Raw genomic sequence first — 21,401 nt, forward strand, 5'->3', positions numbered from 1 at the left:
GTGGTGGTGGTGGTGGTATCTCGCTTTGCCAACCACACACCTCTCGTCTTTAGTTACCGACATTAGCATTTCCCAATACGCTCAAATGTGTGAACATGTGCCTCGTGAAAATGCATCCTGTTAAGAAACGTGATTTCTTTATTCAGGAAAGCCTCGCTAAGTGGACCACGCAATTGTGATGTTTGCATTGTTCCTTTTCAAAGACTGTGTTGTGAAAAATGTTTCAAAAGCCAAATCTCAAAAAAATCAGTATCTTGCCTTTTTCAGGTATTTCACAGAGAACATCCTCTAATGGAACATCTCTTTCCAAGGGTATCCAAGAAGTAATTATTCTGGTCTGACTGGCCACTGTATAAAATGATTAGCTGAAGAATAGTTTAGTTGTACTGTATGCTAACAAAAACAGTAGATTATTGTTTAATGCGTCTTTATAACAGATTTTATCGTGAGTCAATGAGAAACTATAGCCATGTTATTTGAGCGGAATAAAAAAAATCATTAAATTAAATTGTATCTAATATTGATTTGGGTTAAAATGTAGGTCCCCCAAAGAGATGCAATCCCAACAAATCTGCGAGGACTAATGATCCTAAAACAAATACAAGTTTGAAAATGTAAGTTTCGGTATGAAAATAGGTGACCCAAAAAAGCCATTCCCTACATTTAAACATGACAAAGTAAAAACACCCAGGGGATTTTTTACGAAGCCATCTCATCGGCCAAGGGGGAGCAAACGAACGTTCCCTCGGCCGCCGCGAGTAATCCGTGAGTGCAGCGTGCACGCGGTCCGCGCTACGCACCCATCCCCGCAGCAGCTCGTACGCCGTGACCCCCAGCGACCACCAGTCCACGGCGGGCGAGTACCGCGGGGTGCCCTCCACGTACGAGCGGAACATCTCGGGAGCTGAGTCGGCGCAAAGCGAGGGGGGCGGCAGAGGACACCACAGCTCCGTCACCGTCGGCTCAAACAGCTCCGCTAAACGTACAACGTCATTATGTTCTCTTATTGATCATTACGTCATTACGTTCTCTTATTGATCATTATTATGAGTGGTAGTCGAGCGACGCGCGAAAAATAATTTGAGGATTATTTTGAAAGAGCGTGCTTCAGCAGCAGCTTCTGGGACCTCATGTGTATCCTCGCCTGTTTGTTTACAAATGAACAACTCGTTGGTTGGCAAATGCCTTTCAAAAGACGGGTATCTGTGCGGGAGGTGGGAGTGGGGACTGGATCGGCCACTCGGCACCCGGCACCATGCCGTGGGGGTGGCACACCACCTCTTGCGAACCGCCGATCTATCTACACGATCAGCAATTGATATTAATTTCCTTCCCTCTGTCATCCATCCTTGTAAGTTGTTTATTTGGGGGGGGGACATCCCTTGCCCCACGGCATGTCCGATTCTGCGGTATCACGAGCCGTGTGTCATATCGGGCTTTGAGCATATGTTGCACATAAACCAGCAATACTCTAGAAGCTGAAGTCAACGGGATGTGTGGAAAGCAATAGTAAAATGCAGAATTTGACTTACACGTTGTAAACAACAGTTTGAACACCCATTACACACACAAGTGATGGATCAGCCTTGGAGCTCTAAGAAAACAAAATTTTCTTCAACATTTTTACACGTAAATATAACATATAAAATCTATGTTAAATGAGTCGTAGCTAAAATTATTTAGTCAGTGTAAAAAAAAAGACGTAGACTTGAATGATTGATGCACCTATCATAAACACAGCATTAAACGCAAACTAATGCACCACTTTATATTTGTATGTTCTGGCAACCACATCCAATATCGTGGGCAGCCTAGACATGCCCCTGTGCAAATGCGAGGGGTGTCTGTGTGTTTGTGTAGATGTGAGCGGTGTGTCTGTGTGTCTGTGTACATGTGAACTGTGTGTGTGTGTGTGTACATGCGAGCTGTGTCTGTGTACATGTGAACTGTGTGTGTGTGTGTGTACATGTGAACTGTGTGTTTGTGTACATGTGAACTGTGTGTGTGTGTACATGTGAACTGTGTGTTTGTGTACATGTGAGCGGTGTGTCTGTGTACATGCGAGCTGTGTCTGTGTACATGTGAACTGTGTGTCTGTGTGTCTGTGTACATGTGAACTGTGTGTCTGTGTACATGTGAACTGTGTGTGTGTGTACATATGAGCGGTCTATCTGTGTACATGCGAGCGGTGTCTGTGTGTGTCTGTGCACATGCGAGCCGTGTCTGTTTGTCTGTGTACTTGTGAACTGTGTGTCTGTGCACATGCGAGCTGTGTCTGTGTACATGTGAACTGTGTGTGTGTGTGTGTACATGCGAGCGGTGTGTGTGTCTCTTGGGATGGGAAGGCAGCGCCATCTCACCCATGTAGGGCTTCGTGCCAGCCATGGAGGACCCCTGCTCGCCTTCCTTCACCACAGTGGCGATGTTGAAGTCTGTGATGTGTGCATGCCCTGCAAGGAAACGGTGTCAATGCAGCATTACATGACGCATCAGTTCTTTGATTAACGTGGATTCTTACACCAGGCCTGGCTCCAGCTACTCTCGGATTGGGGGTTGCAGTAGAGCTGTTGTTTGGGGGGCCACCTGAACACCCCCTCACCACACACTGCAAGTGCCAGCCCCGTCTTACGCTCACAGTACACAGCGCAAGCCCTGCATTTAAGAATATGCGCGTGTACGGTTCACTCGGGCTATATACATGTTATATTTACGCGAATGGAACACACACAAGATATGTATTCCATAAACAGATCGTATGAGACAATACAAACGAGGCAGTGCAAAGCAATGCTCGATCGAATCATTTCTCGGAGTACCAGCGAGGTGAACCGCTACACCCATTTAATACTTCTCATAATAATAGGACTACTACTGCTATACTACGTGTTCCCTTTCTATGACTCTTTCCTTCTTTAAATGTGGAACTCCTGGCTATCACAGTGGGCCCTACTAACGTGCATGTCAACATTCTGACGAATGTTGAACCGTGGCTACTTGGTCGGCGTGACTGTGCTCACCACGACCGGACCATGGGACATATAGCAGCTCAATTCCTGATTCCCGAATATGTAGGGGGAGGCATCATCACAGGGATGCAGCACCCTTTGACACAATCACCTGGCTCAACCACCTCAGTGTAAAATCACAGGAGTAGGTCTACATCGACAACAGCTGGATGAACAAAAAGAAGATGATCTATGGGTACCAATGGAACCGACAGTCCCAGGTGTTTGCTGCACAATTGAAATTTGTAAAAATATTCACGTGAAGGTTTCTTTGTCAAAATAGAAATGCAATGCTTTCATAATATTTGACCCCTGTTCTATACCCCTGGCTGCGCCATATCGCCACCCCGCTGTGGACCGCTGCGCTGTGTGCAGGGGTAGCTGCACAGGGTGTTTGAATGAAAAACATGGAACGGATCTGCCGATATTTTACACGGATCTGCCGATATTTTACACGGATCTGCCGATATTTTACACGGATCTGCCGATATTTTCCTGCCAACAGGCAGTGAATTGACCCACCACAGCAGCTTATGATTTCTTCTTAAGTGCCCCAACTCTCAGCGAGAGCTGCACAAGCAGGGAATAAGTCTGCCACTGATGTGTCGTCATCCGCCGCACACCCTGAGGGATTAACCTATGTGGAGTGGAAAAGGTCCCCGGGCCCCAGGGTCTTAGAGAGGCGCTGCCTTGGAAGCTCAAAGCCCACCAACGGGACCAGAGTGATAATGCCAAACAGGCCTCTTAACAATTGCCCAGTGAAAAGATCAAATCGTGTCTATGTATAGTTGCGAGTGCTTTGTATGCCTGCATATCTGGGCGGTGTGCGTCAGCATGCTTAACACACCACCACCGCCGCCGCCGCCACCACCGCTGCCGCCGCCGCTTACGGCTTCCCCTCCTATGTTGTCATTCAAACTTGATATTGTGTCACTATGGCTGGTGTTAGCTGGAGCCGGATAATTGCGTCAGGAGTAGCGGAGTGTATCACTGTGATGCCTCCTTCTTGTTTGTGAATCGCCCATCGAGACGTTATGCGTGCCATGGTCTGTTCTGGGTGACCACAGTCGCACTGCCAGAGTGCGGCCCTTAATTTGGATTCGCGTTTGATATCAGTACACAAACCCGACCACCAAATCGGTCTCGGGTTTCTGCCGAACCCCATTAGGCCATTAACGTGTACAGTACAAATATATATATAGTACAGTATAATAATGTGCTTGCTGCAATAGTATTGACTCCAGCAAGGCGAATGCAACACTGTATATGAATTGGATTATATCTATGAAATTTTAATGACTGCTTTACATCTCGAAGCAAGGCAGCATTCAGATGGGTCGACCCGTGGCAGGCTCCGTGGAGACACTAACATTCACTCGAATTCCCAGGGGGGCCTGGCGAGAAGGGAGATTGTTATCGGCACTGTTCTTCACAGCTCTCACGTCTCGAATGAATAATACAACAGGTGCATGAATTTACTTTTAAACAAAATATTACAATTACAACGGTGCGGTTCAGTACACGTGTCGCCTGGTGCCGCTTGTGAGGCTTTGATTGGTTTGAAGCGGTTGTGATATATGACGAAAATTGGACAAATATGGAGACAACTTTAATTTGACAATGTTTAATAATTGATATAGCATTCATAATTACCTTTGTGGAGCATGCCCAGTGGGGTGGGGATTGTTGGATGTAACGACGACGACGAAGAAACACTGTGCTGCTAAATCATTTAGGCTGCAGGTGGCAGCTCTATTGCTCGAGAAATCCACAGGATCATCATCACTGTCATCGGCCATGGCCAATCCACTGCTGGATGAAGGCCTCCCCCATCTCTCACAATTCTGCAATCTAATAATGTCCATTTCCTAAACCCCTTGTTTAAAAAAAATCATTTGAATTATTTTCACGCCTTTGCTGGTGGCGAACTCTCGCAGATGCTGAACCTAGGGACAAGTGATAGAAAATGATGTCGTGGGATCTGACATGACCTCTGATCTTACTTGCCTCTGGTCAGTTGGAGGCAAATGACAAGCTGAAGCAATCCTTGAATGATCTTCCTATTGGTCAGACTAAATTGTTTTCCCACCTGATGACGGACGCTTGTGTTGCGCCCGAAACGTCGTGATTTATTTTATTTTATACCTACGTGACTTTACCGAAAGAACCAAATAGTATATATTCTAAAGTGCCACAACTTTATGAGTAGTACACGAAATAAAAGCATGTTACGCACATTATAATGAGGGAGTACATAAAGTGTATCGTAATTGATAACAAGCGTTCCATGTGTTCTCTACTGCCATGTATATTTTTTTGTAAGTAAGATGAAGGAAAATAGGAGCGAGAACAATGTTTCAAAATTGCTTTGTAGAAACCAATTTCCTGCCACTTGGAATGGGTTTTCAGAAGCTCAGTGGGAAGTGTCTAATGCAGAGTGAAATATATATGCAAACAGGTCCAAGGGCATCTTACCATGTTCATCAAGAAGAATATTGTCTGGTTTGATATCCCTGTTAAAAAAAAACAACAATCATAAACACATATGTAAAATACTAATCTTTCACATACCATGATGATTTTCATTCAGCTAATTCCCTTCTATTACTCGATGAATCTTCCTGGTCTCTGACCAAAAAATACACAACATTAATTGACCGTTTGTTAAAATTACTCGAAGGTATTGGTAATGAATGAATAATTTGAAACAAGCGATCATATATGTATTTCCCATTCGGTGCACACTCCCGCTTAATGATGCGTATTGGTTATCATTAATATAAGTAGTTTGATATAAGTCAGTTGTTCAAAATGTGTACGCCACTGATTTTTACTTTGTTATATTTCTGAGGATAAATCTGCAGCCTTGCAGAATCTCACTCAGAGCTCGCGGGAGCTCACTCTAGAGGGTACTTGGCCTACTCGTCCATGCTTCACATATACTGTAAACAGTACGTAGTCTCCATAATTCACCCTCTCATCACAGTGGGAGATGCACTGCATGGGAAGAAGTGGCTGTTAAAGGGGCTCTGCTCTTAGTCTATGGAACCTTTAGTGCAGTAAAACTGAAAGTGACCTCCAGTGGGCCAAGATCATCTACAACAGGATAGTACGACCTTGCAAAATCAACACTTTTAGTGGTGTATAAATGCATACATTCATCGATTCATCTACTGTACTTAGGCTCACAGTACTTATGAAATCACCACGGCCGAGAATCATCGCAGACGAATGGCATCGCATTTATTCTCGCTATTTAACAACTTTAAAAATAAACTTGAACAATTATTAAGCAAGTCTCAGTCCTGTGTGTGTGTGTGTGTCCAGGTAAGTCCCCCTATGTCCCCGTTTGTCCCTCCTCCTCCAACACTCTCTGTACAACTCCCGCCGCGCTTCACCGCCCCTCTCCTGCCACAAGCGCCTCTTTGTGCTAGCAGCCCAGCGCCTTCTCAATCCCAGCCCTCGCCTCACGGGGACAGGCACAGGTTGAAGCTTGGGGTCGAGCGTTTGTTTGAACTTGAGCATCGTTTTTCAGCATGGGGTTCGAGAAAGGGTTCGAGCATTGAATCATAATGGATTCGACCATGGATTCGACCATGGTTTTGACTGGAATTGCTGATATGGGCCATCACACATCCAGGAGAACCTTCATTGGCCATGATACACCTTGTCGATATTATCACAATTCATGTTTCCATATCACACAGACCTCTTTACAGCACCCACCAGTCTCTCCACAAGTATCCATTTAAATCTGGTTAGGCCCACTGGCTTTTAGTTCCACTCTGCACTAGTTTCTTATATTCGTTTAACAGTACTCACCCTTCTACTACTGTTACTCTGCCTGCATGCCTCTTGCATTACTACACTTGTTTAAGTATCTCTGAACTGGGCACCCTTCTTATCACGGTTACTCTTACCTATTAATAATAATAATCAGTTGGTACACTTACATCACAGTTTGTAAGACTCCATTCAATGTAACGGGTCCACGTGATCCCTTCAGCCCCTAAAGGCTGCTACGTTCACTACAATTTAAAACAACAATTTATATTTCAACCGAATCACATTCAGTGTGGTAACAATTCATCGAATCGTGTGGAGAATCATTGCAAACACTGCTAGGGGGGTAGCGACGTGTCTCGGTGTCTTCCCAGCTATCAATCACCACACCGCAACAAAATGAGCTCTAATTGAATTCCCTACGCTGGCCCAGACGTCACCCAGACGTCGCCCAGACGTCACCCAGACGTCACCCAGACGTCACCCAGACGTCGCCCAGACGTCACGAAATCTGTGCAGTCTTCTCAAGTATTGCGGTAGCTGTAAAAAGTGGTGTAATAATCATTGATCCATCGATCAAAGATTACCGGGGAACAGCTCATCTCCCAAATCTTTATGCCACCTATTGACTGTGGTGATATATAAATAGAAAAATCGGTTCCAATTACAACTTTAAAGAGATTGTATTGAATTTTCCACTCTGCTTTGCATTCCATCCTTGATTTTAAAAAACGTTGCAGTCAGCCGGTTCTGTGCGTGCACAGTGGCCCACGTCCCCGAGCCGAGCGCCGCCGTCATCGCTGCGGCTGTGCACGACAGCGCGCAGTGACAGCGCCAGCGCGTCATGCTGGCGTGGGGGATTGTGGGGGGGGGACTTGCCCGGGCCCAGCCGGAATTACTCCCTTCCAGTGGCCAGCCGCCTCATGACGCCCAGGGGGGTGTCTCTGCAGGCCCTGCTGCCGCTACAGTTTTCACGGTTCCACTGACACTGTTCGGGAATGTGCTGGGACCGTGGTGTGGTCGGGGTGGGTGGGTGGACGGTGAACTAGACTGGCGTTCTTTCGGTCATGAAAATTGATTTTCTCCTTGAACTTGATCTGTTTTTCAACTGATGGTGATTACGTCCCATTTGTGCATGCCAGGAGTTACCGCTGCTTTATTGTCTGGTAATTGATTTCCCAACATTTTTCTCTTTTTTTTCCCCCCTCGGTGTTCCATAGGTTTTATTGCCATTGTGAATTGCTATGATATGTTGTGTTGTATTTAAGTCCTGAATAAATAATTTTCCCGATCTTATAAAATTTTGATTCCATCACTGGAATTTTTAAATTCACCCGAATTTTCTGCCTCTGTTATTGAAAGAATATAGCAGTACATTTGTATGCATGGTGTATATTAAACACGTGCCACTCTAGTCAAAGGAATATGCATATCAAAATATAGCTCTTATCCTGCATCAATGCTGTGTCCTGGGCTGTCTGATACAAGCTTTAAAACTTGTTAATGAGAACACAGACTAAGTTCAGGCACGTCATAATTATTTCACTTGAGTGACATCATTGCGACATCCTTACAGCTTAATAAGGCAATGCAAGTGACATCTCTACAATGCTGACAGAGTGGCTGGCCATGATATTGCTACATTCGCTGTACATTACATATCAGCTTCTACGCCCCAAAAATGAGAGATTTTTTAACATCACCGTGAGAGCATGAGACAGATCCCACAGTGAACCTTGCACTGAATGAACGATTTCTCGAGAGCTGGCAACAACTCACCCTGAACCCCGTGACACAGCGAACCTAAGTAGCGGTGCTCCTGTGATTGAGTTTGGTGTACCGTACGCGTATAAGCAATGCTTTGTTGTGCGGCACAAGGAGATCCCATCCCACTCTGCTTTCACAGCTCAGAGACAGTTTTAAAGCCTCACTTCGTCTTACCCACGGGATGAACACAAGAGCCTCTTTGTCGTCAATAATATTTTAAATGATGGCTCCCAATAAAAAAGATATCAAGTGCCCGTCGTGCCACGTGTAATGTGTGATATCGGACAGACCTCACAGCAGGTGGCTTCCCAACACATTTATTTTAACGCACCATGCTCACACATTGCGCGAACGATGCGCGAGATGAGGTGCCGAATTAAGACATGGAGAGGAATGGTGGCCCATGCTGAAACACATACACGTTGCCATGGCTGCAATATCGTGGTTTCATATTCCACTCGAACAACTTTAAATAAATTGTATTCTTAGGTTTTTTCGGTAAACCTAAGAATATGAATCCTTGCAGTCACGAAAGCTTCAAATCTAGAATTTAAACAAATTGATTTAAGTCCCTGTGAGCACTGCTATTTTTGTTGTTTGACACACAGTTGCTGAGCACACATCCCAAGGCCTAAAATAACAAGTATCCAACAACAAACAGCACGATCAATGTTGTAATACATAAAAGTCTAGGCATTTCTTGAATTGAGCAAGGTTATCATAAGAGCTAGCGAAAAGAAATAGAAGGGAATTCCAAAAAGCAGCAGAGCAAGAGAAGTTGCAGAAAAAATTAGTGTAGTGAGTGGTTGGATGAGCGAGTGAGTGAGTAGGGGAATGAGCGAGTGAGTCAGGGAATGAGCGAATGAGTAGTTGGGTGAGTGAGATTTATGGGAATGGTCGTCAGTCAATTGCTCTCAGGTAAGGCTCATTGAGTTAAGAAGCTATTTTTCAGTGGTGACCCAGAAACCACAGTAGTAGCAATATAAGAGTAAAAAGGGGCCAACTGACCAGCGGTGAGCGAGTCAATCGGTGAGTGCTGGATCGCCAATCAGCCTGACCGCCGCTTTACGTTGAATTCCACCAAGCGCGGCATTGTTACATGGAGGGCTCGTGAACAGCCGGGTCGGGCACCAGACCCACCTGTGGATGATGTGGCGCTGCTGCAGGTAGTCAAGCGCCAGAGAGAGCTCGCACACGTAGAGACGCACCGCCTCCTCCTGAAAGCGCGTGTTCTGCTGCAGGTGGTAGCGGAGGTCCCCGCCCAGCAGGAGGTCCACCACCATGAACATGTCCTCCTCGTCCTGGAACGAGTACCTGCAGCCACGTGCAGACAACTACTTTAGCTGAGCACGCCACCCCTCGTTGTGTTTGTACCTCAATGGGTCACACCTCGTCGATAGGTGGGGGCCCCGGCGGTAGTGCGTTCGCAGATCGTTGCAGAGGTTTGCGGTTCAATTCAGGCGGGCCGCCCTGGTTATTACTGCAGTTGTATTAATGGTCAAAATTTGCGAAATTTGAAATATTACCAATGAATTACTCAATTGGGGTTACGAATAACAACACCGCTCCCTCCTAGCAGACTATAAGCATCTGTGGAACATAGTCCCTCCGTGATAACCGTGTGCTATAATAATGGCGCAAATACCAAATGTACTGAATTATTAAGGAGAGCTAGCGTCAGGACGGTATGCATAATTGGACATTGGTGATGAAGCATTGGATGTTGGATGATGTCTATACGATGACTGCGACATCTTACAGAAATAAAGAAGCACAAGGGTGGAGGTGCGGTGGAATTAAAGGCATTGACTGATGAGTGAGCTGAAACAACAACACCCGGTGTGTCAAAGGCTCACACACCATGTGACGAGTTATGTTGTTTGGCTGTGTTGGGTGGTGGAGGGTCTTATGACACAAAATATTGACCAGATCATGATGTGGCTTCACCAAAAAAAAAATATGAATCAGTATTTGTACTGTATATCTTATTGTTGACTTTGGAATCCCGTATATAGAACAACATCAGCATTCCTTTCTGAAACATGCAAGCAAGAATAATATCCATCATGGTGAGAGCCAAATGTCTCTTTTTCAAAGAAAACTTATGGAAACGCAACGTTCGCATCGCATGGGCCATGACCAAAGACGCAGTGATGCAACTCATTTCGCCCAAGTAAAATAAAACAAAACAGCTAAAAGCGTGCAACCTGCAAAGTTTGCATAGAGTTGTCAAAATGTTGAAGGGTGTCCGAGGCAGTGGAGATCACGACGGATTGATGCGCCGATCGTAAACACGGCATGAAATGCAGACAAATGCATCACTTTTTTATTTGCAGCAGCATCTTCCAGGATTATGTTCCGGCAGCCACATCAGATCAAGATTACATCCAATATTGTGAGCTGCCTAGCCGTGCCCCTGTGTACATGCGAGTGGTGTGTCTGTATACATGCGAGCAGTGTGTGTCTGTGCATGTGCGAGCGGTATCTGTGTATCCTGAGTTGTCAGAATGTGGAAGTTGTGTCCGATGCAGTGGAGGTCGCGATGGTCACGGCCGTGGAGAGGCCGTACCAGAGGTTGACGAGGAAGGTGTGCTCCAGCTCCTGCATGATCTGCAGCTCCCGGAACACGTTGCGCACCTCGTCCCGCTCGATGCACACCTGCTTGTTCATGTACTTCATGGCGTACATCGTGCGTGTGTCCCGCTTCTGGACTATGCACACCTGGGACAAAGCGGAGCACGGCGCGCGTTCGTGACCTGCCGCCCCGCCCGGTTCGCCGCCTCTTCAAGACGTGCCGCGCGGCGTTACAGAGATGTGGTACGCGCCATTACGGTGCATTACCAAATCAACCGCACCTGATAAAGTGATGCATCTCAGAATATAAATAGTGAAGGCGTGACTTGCGCCGTTTGTGTATGATTATTGATATCAGATTCAAAATGCTTGTCGTCTTCATCACCACCATCTGTCTCTCTCGGCTCACCCGAGGGTGCCGTTACAGCGGCTGTCTGAACTCATGGATTGAGACACCTTATACACAGATTTCATGGTTTACCATCTCCACAATTCACTGGATTGTAAAAATTCACTGCCACGATTGGATTCATGAATCTCGTATTTTTTTCCTGTTAAGCTTCTAAAGAACCCATAATGGCTGCAAGGTTCCCATAAACTAAACCAATGTAACAAACGTTTGAACTCTTATCTATTACAACTTTGATAGTGATGTTCGTTGCTGGGTGCTTAACATTTTAGGTCTCTGGGCTTATGCTCAGCAAATTTGTAAAAGAAAATACTGGAGCTGGAGATTGAGATGCTTACCAGAATCACTATCATCACCCATATCAGCATCAGTAGCATCATAAACATACTGTCATCCCCAGAGTCATTATAAAGTTTGACACCAAACTCCATATCTGCATCGACTATTCTCTGCTTTCTTCTCCACTTTCTATTCATTCAAATGTTGTCTGCTTAATTTTCAAAAAGTCATATTAATTACCATTCCCAACACGATGGAGTTTCTTTGCAGTAAATATAACATCTATTTTCGCTAAAAGGATCAACTGCATCTCTTATTGTTGTTATTTATCTGCGTCAAAAACCTGTGAATTATCCTTGACCCTGAGCAGACCTGTTCCCTCTCTAGACGTTATGAGACGTGATCACTTCCCCGGTGTAGCCTCTCCTGCACCTGGAGTGCCACATGAAGTCATAGAGGGGTTCTGGTGAAAGCCAGATTATGGTTTGAGGGTCCTATCCAAGAAGCCTGACCAGCAGGAGGCGGATGCTACCACTGGTTGCACGGAAGCTCCAATGCAGTACACACTGCACCCATTACACAATGTACACAATTTGGCTTCATATAGCATCCAAATGCCACTACATCTATCTCACACTAGACACGAACCATAAAGTTCAAGGTTTGTATTAAGAGCACGAATAAAATATATGCTTTTTAAATCCTTTATATTAAGTTCGCTTGCTTGCTTGCTTGCGTGCTTGCTTGCTTGCTTACGACCGTGCAAATTTTTCGGTCGTTTTTTAACCAACTTCCCGTGATCCAATCGAGCCGACATTTTGCACACAGACTCGTTGTGCGAGACAATTAATGTTCGTGAAAATGTTTTCCAAAATTTTACACTTTTTAGGACGTAAATATTATATTTAATTACCAATTGCTTAATGGTGCAATGCAATCATCTGACCCATAGGTGGCAGCCATCTCAAGCCAGAGGACGAGAGGACTCAAGCCGCCACGCATATAAAGGATTTATAGTGAAAAACTTTGTTTTTACTGGTTATACTTATTTCTATTTTGCAAAAGTCTGGTAAACGGTTTTCTTTGAATATTTAATCAACGTTCAGCCTCCAATCCTGCCTGGCTAAGTTCCACAACCAGATATCCCGCCGTGGTATCAAACGAACGTTGCACACTTATTTCTGAAACTGTGAATTTTAGAATTTGGTGGCTTTTTTCAGTTTACAAGAAAAACACTGATATATCCGTGTTGGTGGCACAGCGTTTGGGGGCACGGAGGAGACAGACAGAGGGGGAGAGATTGTAGGAGCAGAGGCAGCACGAGAGTACCGAGCTAAACAGCGGTGTCACGGTGAAGTCCCGCACCTCAATCATAGTCTCGTGTGTTTACACAAACATCGTATGTTATTGCCCAAGACTCCCTGGTCCAAACTAACGTGACATTAGCGGGTACACATTATGTGCTGGCCGCCCGAGCGGGCTAGCTGCCGCTACGTGAAAACTGTTCCCAAATCTGCGCCTTGGCTTGTACATTTCTGCCAGAAATAACATCCCTGGTTTTTTTTACTGCCGGTGTTTTTGTTGCCTTCCTACCTCCCTCGTCTCGAAGCTGCAAGCGCCTTGTTTTCAACTGGCGTCGTCTCATGAAGCGTTCCCCACTTTCGAGAAGCGGGGGGGGGCGGTGGGGGAGGTAAATGGCATTTTTGTTGAGAGAGATAAAGGGGAGCGAAAGTAGTTCTGAATATCGGATGCACAGACAACATCTGATGTCCTTCCGGATTAATCCATGAACTGCCCCCCCCTCAAACCACGAGACCAAATGGACCAACCCGGTCGTGCGCTGCAGCGTGGAAGCTCTTTCCTTTATCCCTATCACCCAATGCCATGACGCAAATGTGTTTGGAATGAGGTCGCTGCGATAAAGCGATACAGCAGTCGTGGATCCAGAGGGGTGTGTGGGCGATGGGAGCGATCGCCTAACCCTTGAGATCCCTAAACTTTGTATTTTATTGCTCTTTATCAGGAAAAAAAAATCGTTGAATGTTTTTTTTCCTATTAACGTTGGACCCTATTTTTAAAGTTTGACATTTTAGGGACCCACCCCCCTTCTTGGGAAGTTTCCAGATCTGCCTCCGTGGCAACACGAATGTCACGGTCGCTGTGAGCGCACGTTTATTTATTTCTTAATTCTGCAGTACAACTTGGTGGCTTCGCCACTGAAATGTGTACGGCTGTGTGCCCCGCTGGCTCGCTGTCCAGCTGTGCCGGCTCACGGGGTCAAACGCGAGCTGCGACTCGCGCAATTGGCTGCAAATGCGAGTGCACGCCGCATCAGTGGGCCGTGAGCGCCAGACGTTGACCGGTGGAACGGATGGAAGGGCGCAAAGCCCCGGGGATGTTGAAGCAGAAAGGGAGGCTCGGTTAGAGACCCGTTTGGTGAAACTGGATTGGCTGATGGGGAAGAATCGTTTGAAAAGGTTCAAGGCCGGGGATGGGTATTGAAGGGTTTGAATGCAGCAGGCTGGGACTGCTGCATAATAAACAGCCCTTAGTTCACTATGCGGTCAAGTTCCTTTACATTAAGATATTTTGCACGATATAAGGTCCAGGATAATCGTATATTCCATCTTGCAAAACAAAGAACAAATGCTATAAAATAAAAAGGTCAAATACAGTTTCAAGCAAGAAGAAAACTGATATCGCGATTATCGTAAGATGATGACATCATGAAAACCGATATTGTATCGTGGAAAATTTTAGATTGCGACAATCATAGTCCAGCGTGAATTACGCCCCCGTTTGTAGAGAATATAGCAGCAGCCGCAGTGTGTAGACTTTTAAAGGTAAACACGCGTATAGTTTATTTACTGGTAACTGTTATTTCACACCATTGCAGACCCTGGCTGGGCTGGACAGCTGGGAACCAGAGCATCATCGCTTATCGGGATGTTACAGCTTGAACCAAACGTCTATCTGTGTACAACTGGTAAAGCACATGTATTACATCTTGACTTAAAGCTTTCGTGACTGCAGGAATTCATATTCTTTCGGTAAAGTCACGTAGATAGGTTCAAAGAAAATAACAAAAAACTACGAAGTTTCGATCGCAACACAAGCGTTCGTTCTGATGACGAACGCTTGTGTTGCGATCGAAACGTAGTTTTCTGTTATTTTTTTATTTTCTTTGAACCTATCTACATGACATTACCGAAAGACCAAAAGAATACATGTATTACATTGCCCTTTATTTTACAGAATTTTAGAAACACTTGCATTTAGGTCCTTTGTAAATAATGAATGTATTACATATTGTAATGGTGGTTAATCTACTTAGAACATGCCTAAGAACATTATTGTATTACTGCCATGTGTTTCTGTCAGCATTAAACATTACACAGCCACAATCTTGCAGCATGGAACAGTAATTTCCTTTCAGTTCCAGCATGTGGACCTTGGCAGGCTCTTGTTTATACACAGATATCGACGCTGACATAATTCTCTTTGAAATGAATCGCTCTGTGGCAACTTTGTAGCAAAATGAATGTTTTATTCATTGGATTTATTTTTAAACTACAGCGAAACCCATAGCTGTGGGGGAATGTACCCCCCCCCCGTCCTCCCTGAGCAAGAAATGGCTGTCCCCACGCTGTCGAAATTAAGGTTTCTAATACCGAGCATGAAGGGTGGCAGCTGTGGGCACAGTGGTTCACTCGCTGCTCTATGAACCCGGCCAACTGAGTTCGATTCCCGGCTAAAGCCAATGTCATTGGTGAGTTTCAAACATGCTCAGCAACGTGCAGAATGCGTTGGTGGGCACTGTGTGCATTGTGCACAAGCCATCAGCGGTTCCCACTCATTGGTGTCCGGCCTGCACTCCATTTCTGTTACCACGGGGTTGTCTCCTCATTGCCACATTCGATCGTTGGTGAGCGATATCAAAACCCACCCATCCTGGCCCCCAGTTCACCAACCCGCGCTGACCAACGTGGTGAGGTCCAGCCAAACAGCCTCTCACGACCGATACGGTGTGGCGAGGAGGCCTTCATCCAGCAGTTGCTTGAAAAGGGGCTGTAAGTAAACACGGAAGGGCTGGTGCAGACGGAAGGGTTCTTGGCCCCTGCTGTGTCCCACGCTGTTGCCGAACCACCACACGGGAGGAGCCTTTTTGGCGAGTTGAGGGCGAAACTCCTTGACGGATCCTTTCCCTGTTTCCCTCTCTCCCTGTCACTCTCCTCATACCTCCATGTAGTATCTGTCTCTCCATCTGCCTCTTGCTATCTCTCCACGTTTGTCTCATTAGCTCTCTCCTCCCCGTTACCTTTATTGCTGTATTTTCCCTTCCCTATCTCTCCATGTCTCCCCCACTATCATCTCTGTCTTCTACATCTGTATCGATTTCACTCTATGTGTCTCTTCCCCATCTATCTCACCATTTCTCCCCATATCTACCTTTCTATCTCCAGGTCACTCTCTGCCTCTCTCCTGTCTCTCTGTGCCCTGTTATCTATCTATGTAACATTCCACTGCGCTCTTTGCCAAAATAATTAATAAAATTACGTTGTAAAACTTTGTAAACAGTGGAACATGCAAATAATATCAGCAGTCACCACGCGATGTCGGTCTGTGGGTTTTCAGAGCAGGGGAAGTGACAGGCGTGATAGATATTAGCTAAAGGGGACACTTTTTATCGGAGACCTTAGTGGGGATCACTAAATATCAGGAATAATTAATCATTGATTTTTGGGCTAGGCCACGTCATGACGTGGCGTATGTTTTTGTTGCGTAACCCTCCACTACCCCACACAGCCAAACACATTAAATTGTCACGTGGTGCACAAGCATTTAACGTGCCTGTTATGATTCTTTCAGCTGACCAGTACGTTGAACAATTCTCACAACCATATTTAGAAATTAGATACAAACCTACACGTTAAGTTACCTGGAATAATCATGGATAAGTCATCCCCTAGAGAATTCACATTATTGCGATTCAAGCATACAAAGTTTGCACTGTACATGGGTTCTCATTGTATTTAAATTGTCATACGTAATAAAAAGCACCAATATATTTTCTGAGTGACATAAATATCATTAATTAACTGAAATTAAGTCATATTTTGGACCCTTCCAAATGTAACTCTGGTGAGTGAAATATAAAAACCACTACACCACGTGTTGATGAGGAATGGGCCAGTTGCAACCAAGAGTTAAGAAGTCTGAAAGCTGTAATTGAATCCTATTTAGAGCAGCAGTCTCATTTAATCACAATGCATCACTTGCTTTTGTGGCATTTGTTCTGACGGGAGGCATCACATGATCTATTCAGCTCGGCAGAAACGCGATAGGCAGAGCGTGGACGCTAAAAGGCCAAATGGAAGCCGTCCCAGCCCAGCCCCACAACGTGCTGGGGGGGGGCGGGTGTCACCTATCAGGTCGCTTGAAAGCCACGCGACTCCCACAACGGAAAGCGAGCCGATCAGCCGTGGTGGGCTCCCTTGTTTGTCGTGTAACGGACCGGTAATGTGCGGTAATGTGTGGTAATGAGCTATTGGATGTCGGCTTGTTTGGGGATCGCGTGCTTATCAAGCGGAGTGCAGAGCGCCCCGCTGCCGCCGTTGCGATGCACGCGGCGGATTCACGGATTGATTACCGCACGAGGAGGTCACATGCAAGGCAAAGATAGAGAGGGGGGGGGTGGTGGGGGGCACGAATGGAAGGAGAAAACGCGTGCAGAATGCGCGCTGGGCGGGTGAAAACGCCGGGCGCGGCCGAGGCAGCAGCGTCTGGCTGCGAACTCAGGCGGGGGACGGGAACGCGAGAGCAGTCACCACTAGCGCGTGGAGGTTACGTCAGAGATCTGAAAACGTCGTTAGCAGATGTTTAAAATCGGTCGTTAACCATTACACGTCACACAAATAGCAGCTGCATCGGCCAATTATTTTTTGACATTTGGCATTGGAAAATTGTATTAAAGGTTTATAAAATGTAATACTTTACATATATGGGGGCATCTTATATCACGTACATTTCTGTTCACATAAACTTCAGGGGGGAAATATGAAAAAATTGCTTACATTAAGTAATCCATATTATTAAATTCAATACATTTGTCAATTAACTGTGTGGTCTTCAAAGGAAACATATAAATCGGGCAAATGTTTGGCCTATGGCCCTTCTTCATAACACGTGATATTTAAATGTTCATAAAAGAAATGTTCTTTTAGATTTTACTCATCATAGTAAGACTTGTTGGTGACGAGAATCTGCTAAAAATTGATGCAGTGAAACCCACCATCTGTCGAAGCAGCCTTGCTGCTAAAGTACTGTTTTAATTAATACTACTATTTAATGTTTCGGTTTTCATGGCACCATTTATGCTGGGGCATCTCTAGAGTGCTTTATCTGTAAGCCAAACATCGTCTTAATTCCTGTTTTAGTCAACCACATGACACAGTTTTAAAATCCTGTGTTACATTTAACTAAAATTATAATTCAATGCAAAAAATATAAATTCTGAAAATGAGATAATTTTCCATAATTATTACATTAGAAAATACAAAAACACAGTTCAGACCGCTTATGTTTCGATCAATACTGTAATTTGGAATCACACGCCCACAAATAAAAGGTTGATAGTGCAATAAAAAAATGTATATTTATAAATGGGGGACACGGGCCGCTGTTGATGTAGAAGAAGAGAGACGAAGCCCACGCCACATGCGGGGTACTGCTGCTGCTGCTCCTGCTGCTTTAGAGTGTTTGATCACTCCGCACATGCCTCGCGATGCCAACTGGCAGATCAATTTTTTTCCGTGGATTAGCCCAAAACACAGCATTATAAATTAAACAGCGTATGCCATCTCGCAACAGCAGGGCACACTGCCCGAGCCGTGATCAGGCGCACGAGAGAGAGAGTGGGGGGGGGGCTGGAGTACAGTGCCGTGCTCACGAGGAGACTCAGAAACTCGTCACAGACCCTGGTGAGGGGGTGGAGAGAGATGGAGCATCGCGAAACTGCTCTCCAGTGGTTTAGAAAAATAACGCGAGAATAATGAGACGAGAATAATGAGAGGAGAATAAAAACAACACGAGCGAGCGCCACCCTCGAAACGGCCTTGTCCTCTCAACAGCCCCAGAGTGAAAGTCATCAACAGACTGCAGTGAAAGTCATCAACAGACTGCAGTGAAAGTCATCAACAGACTGCAGTGAAGGAACCCCATGCTCCTCTGTGCGCCTGTTAAACGCGAACTTCTCTCCCCACGGAGGAGGGAATGTGTCCACGGCGAGCTGCACCCTGCACCCTGCACTCTGCATCCTGGACTCTCACATCGCCACCTCAACCCCCTGCCCTGAGAAGAATAACCACACGGCACTTACTGTAACAAGTCAGAGAGCACATTCACGGCTCAACAGTTTATGATTTAGAATATCCAACACTAAACTTTCACTCACCTGCTGAAACCCCAATGGTAAGTGAATACGGGAGAGTTTATTCACAAGCCAGATCTTGCAAAACACTGCCGTGTCTCTTGCGGTACCGACTAAACACGCCGCCCACGTCACAGATTAAGCACGCACACGCGGCATCCGAAGCTTCGGAATCTTTCCAAATAGCCGACTCCAGACACCCGTTCACGTTACTTACTGAAGAGGCTGTCACTGCAAGATAATGACCAAGTGAAGAGGTCACCATAAACTATGACCGTTGATGCCACGGTTCCGCAGCACGGAAGCCCTCTCCGCTTCTTCCCTCACAATGATCGATTTAGGAGTTGCCTCCACGGTCTCTTTTCTCAAGCTCTTCTAACAACCTTGCTCAGTGCAACTCTCATCTCTGCCAACTGTGATAGTGCTCAATCTTGACTTAAAGCTTTCGTGACTGCAGGAATTCATATTCTTGGGTCTTTCGGTAAAGTCACGTAGGTAGGTGATGTTTCCATCCTAAAAAAATATCAAAAACCAAACAATAACAAAAAACAAAAAAAATAACAAAAAACTACCGACGTTTCGATCGCAATGCAAGCGGTCGTCATCAGGCTGATCTAAGAGCCGCAGCCACGTCGGCGCACGAGGAGGCTGAGAAATGTGACCTGTTGATGATGTAGTAACATCAGAGAGCCGCATACAACAACTAACATCGGAAGGTAGGATGGAAACATCACAGCCAGGAGGATGGGAACATCACAGCCAGGAGGATGGAAACATCACAGCCAGGAGGATGGAAACATCACAGCCAGGAGGATGGGAACATCACAGCCAGGAGGATGGAAACATCACAGCCAGGAGGATGGGAACATCACAGCCAGGAGGATGGGAACATCACAGCCAGGAGGATGGAAACATCACAGCCAGGAGGATGGGAACATCACAGCCAGGAGGATGGAAACATCACAGCCAGGAGGATGGGAACATCACAGCCAGGAGGATGGAAACATCACAGCCAGGAGGATGGAAACATCACAGCCAGGAGGATGGGAACATCACAGCCAGGAGGATGGAAACATCACAGCCAGGAGGATGGGAACATCACAGCCAGGAGGATGGAAACATCACAGCCAGGAGGATAGAAACATCACAGCCAGGAGGATGGGAACATCACAGCCAGGAGGATGGAAACATCACAGCCAGGAGGATGGGAACATCACAGCCAGGAGGATGGGAACATCACAGCCAGGAGGATGGAAACATCACAGCCAGGAGGATGGGAACATCACAGCCAGGAGGATGGAAACATCACAGCCAGGAGGATGGGAACATCACAGCCAGGAGGATGGGAACATCACAGCCAGGAGGATGGAAACATCACAGCCAGGAGGATGGGAACATCACAGCCAGGAGGATGGGAACATCACAGCCAGGAGGATGGGAACATCACAGCCAGGAGGATGGAAACATCACAGCCAGGAGGATGGGAACATCACAGCCAGGAGGATGGGAACATCACAGCCAGGAGGATGGAAACATCACAGCCAGGAGGATGGGAACATCACAGCCAGGAGGATGGGAACATCACAGCCAGGAGGATGGGAACATCACAGCCAGGAGGATGGAAACATCACAGCCAGGAGGATGGGAACATCACAGCCAGGAGGATGGGAACATCACAGCCAGGAGGATGGAAACATCACAGCCAGGAGGATGGGAACATCACAGCCAGGAGGATGGAAACATCACAGCCAGGAGGATGGGAACATCACAGCCAGGAGGATGGAAACATCACAGCCAGGAGGATGGAAACATCACAGCCAGGAGGATGGGAACATCACAGCCAGGAGGATGGAAACATCACAGCCAGGAGGATGGAAACATCACAGCCAGGAGGATGGGAACATCACAGCCAGGAGGATGGAAACATCACAGCCAGGAGGATGGGAACATCACAGGCAGGAGGATGGAAACATCACTGGCTGTGATGTTTCCATTCTTCTACCTTCCGATGTGAGTTGTTATTTGCGGCTCTCTGATTTTACATCAACAGGTCACATTTCTCAACCACCTCGTTTTTTGTTATTTTTGTTATTGTCCTTGAACATATCTACGTAACTTTACCGAAAGACCCAAATAATGTGATAGTGCTGTTTGT

General features: G+C 46.0%; 1 protein-coding gene across 7 annotated transcripts in view; it reads right to left on the reverse strand.

Annotated features, from left to right (window-relative positions):
• LOC144935221 (serine/threonine-protein kinase 32B-like) overlaps positions 1-21,401 on the reverse strand; it is a 41,525-nt gene that overhangs the window by 10,230 nt on the left and 9,894 nt on the right. For 6 of the 7 annotated variants that reach the window (XM_078861751.1, XM_078861752.1, XM_078861750.1 and 3 more), the window contains exons 3-7: positions 11,125-11,276; positions 9,696-9,869; positions 5,481-5,518; positions 2,361-2,450; positions 801-904 (exon numbers count right to left, since the gene is read on the reverse strand). In XM_078861751.1, coding sequence (XP_078717877.1) covers positions 801-904; positions 2,361-2,450; positions 5,481-5,518; positions 9,696-9,869; positions 11,125-11,276 — 558 coding nt within the window. Of the gene's footprint in view, positions 1-800; positions 905-2,360; positions 2,451-5,480; positions 5,519-9,695; positions 9,870-11,124; positions 11,277-13,410; positions 13,672-21,401 lie in introns of those variants that run through there. The other variant, XM_078861755.1, reaches the window with a different exon arrangement.

Source organism: Lampetra fluviatilis, chromosome 12 (genome assembly GCF_964198595.1).
Source record: "Lampetra fluviatilis chromosome 12, kcLamFluv1.1, whole genome shotgun sequence".
Taxonomy (NCBI): domain Eukaryota; kingdom Metazoa; phylum Chordata; class Hyperoartia; order Petromyzontiformes; family Petromyzontidae; genus Lampetra; species Lampetra fluviatilis.